We start from the raw sequence: 12543 nt of genomic DNA on the forward strand, positions 1-12543 counted from the left end.
CAGTGTGGATTAGAAGTCTCTCACCTCAACACTTCTTTCAGTCAGTCCTGCTGTTAATGTGCCAAAAGACCTCTCCTTGGGAGAAGATTCAGTGTCAGAATCTGCTGAGATTTCCTTCTCTAGAACCTCTTCCCCTTCAGATTCTGCTTCTTCTTCTTCCTCCTCCTCTTCTTCCTCTTCCTGGATGGTTGGAGTGACTTTGGAGGGAGGCATAGACATCTTCCTTGCCTTTCTCTTTTTTTTCTTTTTCCTATTAGAGTGCAGACGCCTCTTCTGGGTCTTGGGGGGTGGAGGGAGGTGGGTGGACAGGGGGTGATGGATGTGGTGGGATGTTTGGCGATGGACTGTGGAAAAGAAACAGGGAAGGGATTGTATTTTGGAGAGAGAAGAAAAAGCTTCCTCCAAAGCTCAAAAGACAAAGGGAAAAGGAGAAGAAAGAGAGGAAATATATCCACCTAGTAAGAAATTTGGTTTTTCTTACCCCTACTGGGATTTCGATAATACCACTAAAAAAATATGTATTGATTACAATATACTAGAATCATATGTATTGATTTATACTGCATTTTTCAGCCACTATGTTTCAAAGAGTAGCTTATAGATTGATTGACTGATTGATCAGTAATAAAAAGGCATTTACTGTTCTCAAACTTGTCTAAAAATATATACTCCAGCAATGTTAATGTATTAGCAAAACTACTAGGTTCTAAACTTTCTGAAATAAGTTTAGCAAATCCTAATATCTCAAAGCTTCACATTGCATTAGGTATTGGTCTCAAATCCAACCTCCAACCTAAAGATACTGAAAGATAAAATGTCTATGTTTCTCCTTAATACAATGGTTGGGGGAGGGATCTTACAAGTGAATTTGCTATTTGGCAGTGGATCATATAGGTAATATAATATATTTATTACGGAAAATAATTTGAACATGAAATCAACTGTTCATTTTGTTTTGATTCAATATTTGAATCAAATAAATCTTTGAGTTTAGCTTTCCCATGCTGATAACTCTTCACATGTAGATATAAAAAACTGATAATCTTACTAATGTAACATAGTAGCTGGAAATAATACAGTGCTGTAATCTAGAAACCATTGCATTGGGAAGCTTGCTGTGTCTTTAACATTTGTCAACAATTAAATACTCCTAAATCTGTTTTTCATTCTAAGATTTAAGCTATGTCATGCAAATCAAGAGTTTGGAACAGAAAACATGGACAGCCTTACCAGTACATGACTCTAGATGGCAGTCTACACTTTTGCTAAAGTAAAGATGAGTATGTAGAAAATATGTAACAGTAATATATAAAGAAACAGACAGAACGTGAATTAGCAGCAGTCAATGGGACCAAGTAACTACTAATATACAGAGGAGGCAAAGTGTTCTGGGTAAGGAATCTTATATAGTTTCAGCCTACTACCCAGTGGGCTCCCTTCCTAAGCTAGGTAGAATAGTCTTATAAGAAAGGCAGGAGTCCTCCCAGCTTGTTCTGCAGGACTTCGACTTATATGTGTAAATCACCTTGAGGAATGGCTCAAGTTCATGACTCATTTAGCAGAGCACATATAGTACATCTAATCTGTACTGGATGGAATGGTGATGGTTTGAGAAGAAACTTTCTACAAGTCTGTTATCATGGACACATCAGTACCTGGAAGTATCTGCAGGGAAGAGGAACTGAATAATCTTGCTTATCCTGAGAAGGTGATGTTCAATTGGACTGGCACCCTTTTTTTAACCAATGTTCCTCTTATTATTGTTCAATTTGCTTCATTGCCATACTCCCTTGTAAATCAAAGGCTCATATGACCTTATCTAGCAGGAGAGGCTACTTGGATATGACCATGTCAACCATAAGTGCCAATTTTCCCACTCTAGAAGTCAAACGTGACTTTACTGAATCACCTACCAAGCTAATAGGAAAAATCTCATGTACTATCAGAAAGCCACTTGTCCATTTGAAGACTAGCCATAGTAATGATTGGGGGGGAGCGGGGGGAGAGAGAGCGAGAGAGACTCATTGTTCTCCACTACTCTGCAGTATCTGCACAGAGGTGCCAACTAAAACTTTTCCAGTAGTCAAAGTCCTTGTATTTGGGACTATAAGAGGAAAGTGTACACTATTGTTATGAGCAACTTGTACAATATTTCCAAGAAACAACTATTCCTACTAATAACAATGCATCCATAGTGTAAGTATGCTGCACGTACTTCCTAAGTGATAGGATAAGATAAATAAAATGTTTGCAAGATAGCCTCTAGATTGGAAATCCTATCTTGCATAGAATAATATGAGCATACTTGGTGTACAACTGGATTCTGATTAGCAAACATTAGAAGGGTATGTTGCATGTAGAATGGATATGACTAAGATTAATAATCTAACAGACATCTTCTGTATCTAACAGCAGTGCAGAATAGTAGTTAAGGTATCAAACTATAAGCAGGGTTCTAGTCTACCCTCAGCTTTAGAAGCACATTGAGTTACTTTAGGCCAGTCAACCCTTCTAAGTACAACCTACTGTATCTCACAGAGGAGTTGTTCTGGGGCAAAATAAGAGGGAGTGCTACATATGCCACTATGAATTCCTGAATGAAAATCAGGTAATAAACCTAATTAATAAATAAAATGTATTGTGTGAAAGTTCTAATTCACCAAAACCATGACAGGCAGCAGAAGTGAGTTTGTATGGGCCCACCTAATAATGACCATGGAATAGTGAAGATTACAACTTGGAATGTAAGAGTAAATAGCAAAGAATATGAATTAACAAGCAACATGGAAGGAAAATAAGTAGGTAAGTTACGCGTCTCTGAAACAAAGAGAAAGGAGAAGGCTGTAATAGAGCTGAATGAAGGTGGTCTGATCTTATGGAGTTGATGAATCCATGCAAAGACATGAAGGCTAAAATATACTGTATGTCAGAAGGTAGGAACTGATATAATCTAGGTTGTTGACTGTTGTTGGCTGTTGCATGTTCTTCCAATAATGGAGGAAGCAGGGATGTACTCTGGGAAAAATTACGGAACATTCTGAATGAATGAGATGGAGGGAATATTTTTTAAGTGTTATGGATGGACAGATAGATGCAAACAACATGATAGAGTACAGAAAATATGATTGGACCTTTTGGATTCCCAAGAATGAATAAAATGGTATCCAATGAGAGTCTGCTTAGGAAAGGGTTTGTTCATTTCAAATACACTGTTAAACATAAACATATAAACATTTATATACATGGCAAAGGAATGAAGACATAATGAAAACCATAATTGATGTCATTGTTTATGATGGCAGATTGAGAGAATTTGTGAAGGATACAAAGTTGATAAAAGTTTGTGAAAGTGGAACTGACCATTTTTGGTAGTAGAATTTGGGATAAAATGGACATGGAAAAAAGGAAAGAAGTGAAAGGAACAACAGTGAAAATAAAATGACTGCAGGTAGAAAAAGACTGATTCTAATTCTGGAAAAGTACTGAATGACAGATCAATATCCCAACAGAAAAAAAGGATAATGGACACAAGAAAAGAGGATAGGAAAGCTGCTTGGAGCAAGAACAGGGTAAAAAAAGTGCTATGTCAGGTCACTGAAGTGTCTGGAATTATGCTGATGAGAAGTATGCATAAGGATAGTTGATATGATGATGAAGTGAAAGAAGCTGTGGATGAGAAAAAATGCAAATAATATGATTGCTGCAAAAGCTATTACATAATGTGTACAGAGTGAAATCTCGATTTAATATACCTTGATATAATGATTTTGGAGGCAAATGGACCAAATTTCTGTGGTAATTTAGTATTATACACATAAAGACATTATGCAAATGACACAACTGCCACAATGATGTAATTGCATATTTAATGGACATTTGTAAATAATGGAGACATTTTCTACCAATAAGCATGTAAAAAGGGGGTTTTATTGTATTTGCAAGGACTGTACTCAAGGGCACCATGGAACAATTAAAATTAAATGAGGCAGAGAACATGCAGAGTGATTTTGATGAAAATTATATAAAATGTTTTGGAAGTGGGTATAGAGAGCTAGAGTGAATGGAATTAAAAATAAAAGTGATCAAATTATTTGGGAGGAAACTGAAGTGAGGAAATGCTACAAGGAGTATTTTAAAGATCTGCATGGGAATGCTAGTGATATGTTGAGGAATGGAATTGAAACAAATGCTATAAATGTTTTAATTTTTCAGTGTTTCACATCAAGAAATGCTGTGGTAATATTGAAATATGTTAAATGTGTAGGTGGTATAACTGGAGAAATGTTAAATATGGATGTGGTTTGCCTATAGAATAGCTGTGTGACTTTGTTTAATGTGTGTAAAGACTGCATTTGTGCCTGTTGATGGAAGAATGGCATTATCGTTCCCCTATATTCAGGGAAGATAGCAAGAGGGAATGCTTAAACTATAGGAAGATTCATATGTGTGCCTGGGAAGGTGTTAGGCAGAATTCTGATTGAAAGGGTATAAAAGGTGATAATGAACAAAATTTGAGAGATAATATGCAGCTTTATGCTGGGCAGAGGGAATGAAGACCAGATATTTGCACTTCAGCAGGCCACTGAGAAATATATTAATATAAGGAAGAATGTTTAAGCACATTTGTTGACTTATAAAAAGTATATATTAAAATGATTTGGTTTGATTTATGGAATGTTTTCCAAGAATATAGGGCAGAAGTGTGGTTGCTGAAAGTGATAGAGCTATATATAACGGAAGTAAAGTATGCCTGAGAATAAATGTTTCTGGCATCTCTAATGACCAAAACTGGAAAAGGTTAATCCAAATCACATACCTTTCTGAGCTCAGATCAGTAAAGTCTAGTAGGAAAAATGATGAAGTAAAAATACAAGAATTCCAATGAGTGTTTCACTATTAAACCTCTATATAGGCAATTCAGAGCAGCTAGCTTCTTATTTTCTTTCTTGTGCTTTTTCAATATAAGGAAAAAGAAGTTTGTTTCTTTTGAGAAGGAGGGGAGGCTGCACCTAGAGATAGTTCTGGAAATAGCTGCTAGTGTCCTTATCATTATAGGAATCAGCTTTCTCAAAATGGAATGCTTAGTGAATGCCACAATAGTGAGCAAGGAGAATGACAAGGATGTGTAATGTCCCCTTGATTGTTTAAGGTATTTATGGATAAATTTACAAGGAATGCTTGTGGTGACTGCATATGTGTATTAGCTGTGGATGGGAATTTATGTCGTCTTTTGTAACTGGTGATGCTGTGTTGTTGATTGTGAATGCAAATAATTTGCAATGAATGTTAGATAGACTGTATGATATAATGACAAGGAGAATGGATCTGAATATTACTATATCAAAGAGCAAGATAGTTGGGTTTGACAGGAAAAAACTTAGTGAACAATTGCAAATTACACATGGAGAAAAGTTGAGAAAGTATATTTGTTTGATGAAATACTTCTTAAAGATGGGAAATTGAGAGTGAAATGTTGACATGCAAATGAAAAGTAGTAGATAGTATCTGGTCTGCTGTGATGAATGAACGTTGAAAGAGGAAAAATGGCTGTGTATAACAGCATGTTTCTGTACATTTTGTTTGGACAGAACTCTTCTATTTTTCTTTTATTTGGAAGTGAAAGTTAGATAGTCAGCTGAAACATCAAACTAAGCTGAATTCAGTGGGAATGGAGTATTTTAAAAAGAATGTACAGTAAAACCAGAAGAGTTTGTCAAGAATAAATGGGTGATGAATGTGGATTGAATACAAAAATGGGTAATCATTTCTAAAGAAGTATGTTGAGGTGGTTTGGACTTAGAGAATGAATGAGGACCAAATTGCAAAACAAATATATGCAGGCAAAGTCAATGGGTTGAAAGGGGCATAAAGATGAAGAAAATCATGGTTGGAGGGAGTTGATTAAATTCTCAAAAATTGAGAGATGTTTAAATGCAATGTATAAAGCAGCATGTAAGAGTTTCTTCTCCTGCTGACTGGAATGACTGCTATCAAAACAGGGAACAGATGTAAGTGACCAGCTGTCATAAAAGAGAGCAGTTTTTAGCTCTCTTCATAGGAAAACTAAGAGGAACCTAACAAGAGTGTTGCTGTCCTAATTGCTTATGTATACGTGTCTCATTTGAAAGCAGAGTACTTGCTGGAATGCTTGTGTTGTATCATTAACCTTTCTGCTAATAAATGCTATTAATGAAGTATAGAAAAATCAGAAGGAAACCATAAGAAGGGCAAGGATAAATAATATCCAAGCAGATTCTGCTCATACAGGTAAAATATAACTAGCTTAGTTAAACTTTCAATATTCAATTTATTTGGAATTCTGCAAGTGAGATTGATGCTTTGCTTTCTGTTTTGTCTTTCCCAAACAAATCCTGTTTTATATCCAGATTTGGCTATATGATTTTAAATGGAAAGTCTTATTAAAACCTTTCTCATGTGTAAGACTGCAGAACTGCGTATCTATAATTAGTGTTCACAGGATCTTCCCAAAATTTTGTTAAGTGTTGTATTTCTGGGCTTTGGTTAGGAAGATCCAAGTACCTTTTCTTCTATAATTTCTGGAGTTTAGCTAAAAGGAGAAGTCCTGGCAGAAAGCTAAAAACTTCCCACCTGAACAGACTTAGCTGAGACAGAAGATTCAGTCTGATTGGTGGCAGCCTACTGAAATTATTTCTGGGGACTCCCTGGAAGAAGGAGTACTATGCACACACCTTGAGGAGCTCCTGGGGGAAAGACAGAATATAAAACTTTTTTTAAAAAAGAGTCTGCTCAGGGATTCAAGTCTTAAAATTATTGCCATTTCTAATATATCACAATCATCCTGAAGAGATAAAAAAAGAGTTAGTCAAAAAATGAATGCAAAAGAAGTCTGTCACTGTTCAGTAATTGCTATTCCTTCTAATTTCTTTACTGAAAGGATCAGATATGATCCAGAAATCATAAATGCCTGCTCATCAAATTTCAAGGACATTCTGTGCAGCTTAATAGCAATAAATCTATCCCATCAGTTCTAGAGCCTGTACATGCAGGTAATATCTAGCACGGATAAGGGCTATAACTGTTTTATAAATAAACATCACAGCTAGAATTTTCATTTGGAAATATAGAATTTTGACATACAATAATCAGCTTTATGATGTAAGTAAAATAATTGTGTAATGTTGCTGACATTCAAAATCATTTAACCGGAAGGAGAACGAAAGTACATTAAGTGCAATAATGTATCATATTGAAGTGTGGCAATGTATTATGGTACTGTTTCCCCATCTGATGCTTCCAGACTCCAATCATCCCCAGTCTGTATATCCATTGCAGGGTAAGCAATCTGGATGGCATCAAGTTAAAGCAAGTTGGCCACATCACAAAGAAATATTTGATTAATCGAGTGAGGATGATTTTGATAGGAAAAATACATGCCCACCTCTCCTGAAAATTTGTTTTCAGAACCAGTTTTTTCCTATGCACTGTATATTAGTAGTCATTCGTGCTTGGAACTGAGGGCAATTCCAGATGGCAAGTTAAACTGTTTCTGTATGGCAGCTTAATCTGCTGTTCCTAAGGCTGTCCATTCTGGACTGCAGTGGCTTGGCAATGAAACCAGGGTGGCATTCAGTCCAAATGACCAACCTACTGCAGGTTCTGACTGGTCATTCCTCTCCTTCCTGCCCTTCCCATCCATGCAGGGAAGGCAGGCCTCACTGGCTGGCCTCTGTGTGGGCAGGTTTCCCAGGTCCTGGCTTTTCCTTTTAGGGATTGTTCCCTCCCCATCTGTCTTTTTCTTTACTTCCCAGATGTTTGCACATATGGCTGCCTTCATTTCCCCTTTGCAGGTTGTTCTTCTCTTGAAAAAAACTATCTTTTTTTCTTTTTCTTTTTTCTGCCATTGCTGCTTTAATGCTGTAAAAATGAAAGGAAAGGGATCATTCCCTGGTTCCTATGTTCCATGGTAGGTCCATGGGAACTTTGTAAGGGAGAAATTCTGGTTCAGCTTTATAGAAGCAAAAGTTGAATTCAATCATTTCACCCTAATATACCCATGTTGCAAGATTTAGGAGAAAAACAAGAAAAGAAATTAGCTTTGTGGTACTGTGAGCAGGGGGTAGGCAAGGGGAGCATGTTTCACCCAGTCTGGACAGAAACCAAAAGAGTCTGGGAGATGTAAGGGCTGAATGGAGTGATGAGCTTCTAGAGAGGGTAGGAAAACAGAATGAAGAAAGTTCATTGACTTAATGGGCCACTGTTGGATCAACCACAAGATAATAGAAAAAATGGCAGCTGCCAATCAATGGAGCCTGGCAGTCCAGGACAAAATGACAGCACTGGGCAGTGATTAACCACTGGAGTGGAAGGGGCATGCCAGGCACTGTAGCCAATCAGAGTGGGCCCTTCATTAGATGAGAAGGAAGTGCTGCCAACCATCTGCTTAGAAGGGCTTATAACATAGGACAGAAAACAGCAGTTTTGAAGCAAAGCAAAGCTTCAAAACACAGGCAGGGGGTGCATTTGCAATGGGAGTAGATGGAAGACAACGTCATCTGTTTCTGCACTCAAGTGGTAGGTGTCCTATATTAGTAATGGGGACAAGCTGATGTGGATCTACCCTGAGAGACTGATATCACTAATAGCTTTAGTATATCACTGCCAGCAAAGCTCTCTGGGTAATTACCGATACAGTCCCAAGATCCCATTGGTTTAAACTTGAAAGGGCAGAGTCATCATTCAACAGACAATTACAAAGGAAAGAGTTTATTAATTTTGTGAGATAGCTGAATAATAATTATGAGCTGCCCAGAATTGTTGAGAGTTGGGCAGCATACAAATTTAATAATAAATTATTATTACTATTATTATTATTTCAAATAAGATAAACCAAGTTGATATGTGTTATATGGTTTAATTGCAAAGGGAATTGAAATTTATTCCTGTACTTCTGATATTTATTATTCTTGCACTGTAATTGCAGATGTGCATGAATTAGTCTGCAGAAAAATAACTAAAGCTTCCAGCACCTTTATAAACCTTAAGCAACATTTGGACAGGCTGATTATAAAGTTGTACGCAAGACCACTTATTAATCTGCTTCACAGCATATAATACGTATTTGGGCACAGGCCTTTCATATAATTAAATATTGTTCCTACCTGAAGGTATTATTGTTATTGCTGTATTATTGTTTTGCATTATGGTTCTAACTAAAAAACATTTTGCAATTTAAATCTTTGCAAGTTTTGTTCTAATCAAATTCCATGAGATTCAGGTAGGTGGAGGTTACACAGCTAAATGCTAACATTTAATAGATCTGGAGTTCTGTGTGCGTATGTCTGTGGCAATAAGGTAAACAGGATGGAACTGAAATCAGATCTTCCCTTCTTTTAGCAGTAACATTTCTAGAACTCAAATAGGTTCCATATTGATGGTTCTTTACCTAACTGATTATCTTAAACTAATTTAAAAACAATCTTAGGATCAGGATAAAGATAAATATAATGTAAAAACAACAACAACAACAAAATTCACAGTATTTTTCAGCTGTTATGGGAGCTCTAGTTGTTCCACGGTCATGTCTTCCACAGATATAATTATAGGTATGCTTGTCTGCTTCTCAGTAAGACAGAAAAAAATGCTGATTGAAAGATAGGAAGGTCTAAAATGCAGATCAGGTCCACAAAAATATTTTGCACAATTATTGTTTAATAAAATATAATAGTATTTTAAATGCCAAATATGTGAAACTTGCATTCTCAAACCGTACTTTTCTTAAGATCAGCTTTCATTGCCAATATCTGGGATTTGCTACAGAACTTTTAGGACCAAAACATATACATATCTGCTTCACCATTAAAGTTTCACAGTCTCAAATTCTTAACATTAGCTTTTTCTATGTTCAAAGTTTAACATTCGTTTAAATGTTCCATTTGTTTTAGTTTTAGCCTGGATGGATATACTGTATGCTACACTGTATTATACACTGTTTAGAACAGCATAGTAATCTATGGTGGGATAATCTAATTATTAATCTGCTTCATAGCATATAATTGGTATTTGCGCACAGGCCTTTCATATCATTAAATACTGTTCCTACCTGAAGGCTGTGCTTGGTCTGTGGTCTGACAGTAAGCTAGGACCAGCTTACAAGACTTACGTACATTCAAAGTCGGTCTCACAGTAGCTGCGGCCTTGCTTTTCCTGGTCTCGTAATGCAGACTTGCTGATCAGGTCTCCAAACCGTTCAACAGCCAAGGTCTTGTCCAAATCCTCGTCGTCCTCTGTGCCAGGAAAGGCTGCCTCATCATCCCCACCATCCTGCACATCAGTCAATAATATCATGAACAAAACAAAGGAGTGTCTCAGTACCATCATCCCTTATTCGAGAGAGGCATCAAAAGTGCAGATCCCCTCCCTTTGCCTCCTTTTCCCAAATAACGCCCTCGGTCAGGTTTCCCCACTGTACAGCTTCAGAACAGAAGAACTGAGAAGGCATTGTAGGATTGTTGACCCCAATCCCAATTTCAAACTTGGACCCTTCATTTGACTGTTCTAACCTGGTTTGCCTTCATCCCCAGATTAGGAATCTAGCAGAGGTGGTTGCTCGGATGTCTGTCCAGATATCCTAAAACTGTAAAAGTGAGGAGACTGTGCCTGGGTGTATCAGTTCGAGACCCTCCTTCACCACCCTCATTCTCCACTCTCTTTAGGATGAATATGAGTAAATCTGATATCTAAACTGTCGAGTTCCTTCCCATCCCCCTCCCATTCCAGAAAGAGGGAGACCCTGGGATCTTCCGCTCTTCAGGGAAGTAGGCAGGGATAGCATGGGTCAAGGGACACGTAGATTGACCCTGGAATATACAACTGGAAGAGGAACATACGCAATGTAGATCACCATACTCCACATTACACCAACTGGGGGCATCCCGCTGGCTGCCTACCAGCCCTTTTCTCCCATCTCCTCTGGTTCCTTTTCGAGTCTTCACCACAGGGCCCAGATACCAGGTCTTATCCTCTGCTGTACCCCAAAGTCTTTCTCTTTTTTGTCATTTCTATAGGCCTTCACACCCCCAGTCCCAAGGATATAAACTGAGGATAGGAAGAAACAATCATGAAAGTTTAATCCTGGGAGCTCTCTCAGTTTGGGCCCTTTCAGATCTTCAGCTCCAGCCACTGGTAAAAAACATTTGTCAATTTAGCCTGAAATGCTGGTGCCAAGCTGTTGTGGACTCCTCAGTTACTATGGAAACACAGTAGGCCCAGCGATGGCAGGTCTTTGCTGAATCAGAGGAAGCAAAACAGGTCTCAGCTCTCCAAACGCAGCCAGAAACATTTAGCTTTCGAGAAAGAAGGGGAAGACCCTCATAAGACTCTGCCCTTCTGTTGCCTGTACAGGTGAGTTTCTGCCACAAAGGCAAGGCGGTCTTAATCAGAGACAATTTCCATGGGGGAAGCTGGGTTAATCTCTTGCCATAGAAGTAACAGAGAATCCTGTGCCATTTCAAAGAGTAACACTTTTATTACGGCATAAATTTTGGTGACATCTAAGGAATTGGAGTGTTGTTTGTGAAAGCTTACTAGATCCTGTTATAGATTTGTTAGTACTGTATTTACAATGCCATGAATTCTCAATTAAAGTCAAGGCTCAGCCTTGGAACTGGTTTTCAGCAACAAAACTGATTCCCACTATGTATAAATTATGATGGGATATAAAGCACATAGTTTAGAGCATACTGAGTAGTTACACCCCTTCTTAGAAATAACATGATTGTAGGTAAGGACACACAGGTGAGTATTCTACAGAGACTTCAACCCCTTGACTCATTACTTTAGACATTCAACACTGCTCTGTAATAGTATATCTGATGGCTTTTGAAGCAGCCTATCAGTAAATAGTCAATTTGCTTTTGGTGTAAGGTGCAGGGCTGATACAGCATCACATTTCCTTCTTCTGGAAAATTACAGAGAGCCCATAGAGCTAGAGACTCCAAATGTCATAAATTACATCTTAATGGTTTCATTTAGAGGACTTAATTTGGGGACTAAAAATGAAACAAAGGTCAGCCATTTCTTACATAAGTGTGTTTTTCAAATTCAGGGTGGTTTGCTTTCTGTATCAAAAATGCATAAGATCCATTTTTGAACTAAATATCACAAAATGAATCCCATTACCTGTTCACTAGGGGCAATTTTGTAAGCGTAGCAACAGGGTAACATTATAGTTGCAGACTGACCTACCCTTCCAAGTAGTTAGCTGTTATTGACTTGAATTAAGCTGTAGACAATTGCCATATTAGCAACAGATCAACATTATATAGCATGACATACCAGTTTCTCCTATTCTTTGCCAACTGCTTTGTATGTAATACTATTATTTTTATTATAAAACAATAGTAATAAGACAGGCAGTGTAAGATTTTATAGAATGCAGCCAATTATATAAAATTATTTATTCACAGAAAGTTAACCTTTCTAATCTTTGAAATAGCACAAGGAAAGCATACCAATGTAAATTTAGAAAAAGGAAGTGACCTCCTCTTTCCTGCAGGTATCTGT

The 12543-nt window shown here is 37.5% G+C and overlaps 1 protein-coding gene across 4 annotated transcripts in view; it reads right to left on the reverse strand.

Annotated features, from left to right (window-relative positions):
- Window positions 1-12543, reverse strand: part of SLC4A3 (solute carrier family 4 member 3) — a 51790-nt gene that overhangs the window by 32667 nt on the left and 6580 nt on the right. For all 4 annotated transcript variants that reach the window (XM_088146324.1, XM_088146322.1, XM_007438418.3 and 1 more), the window contains exons 3-4: window positions 10146-10302; window positions 25-344 (exon numbers count right to left, since the gene is read on the reverse strand). In XM_088146324.1, the coding sequence (XP_088002450.1) occupies window positions 25-344; window positions 10146-10302 (477 nt within the window). The remainder of the gene's footprint in view (window positions 1-24; window positions 345-10145; window positions 10303-12543) is intronic.

Source organism: Python bivittatus, unplaced genomic scaffold, assembly GCF_059951505.1.
Source record: "Python bivittatus isolate LINGU-HERP-01145 unplaced genomic scaffold, Pbiv_v1 ctg000480_np1212, whole genome shotgun sequence".
NCBI lineage: Eukaryota > Metazoa > Chordata > Lepidosauria > Squamata > Pythonidae > Python > Python bivittatus.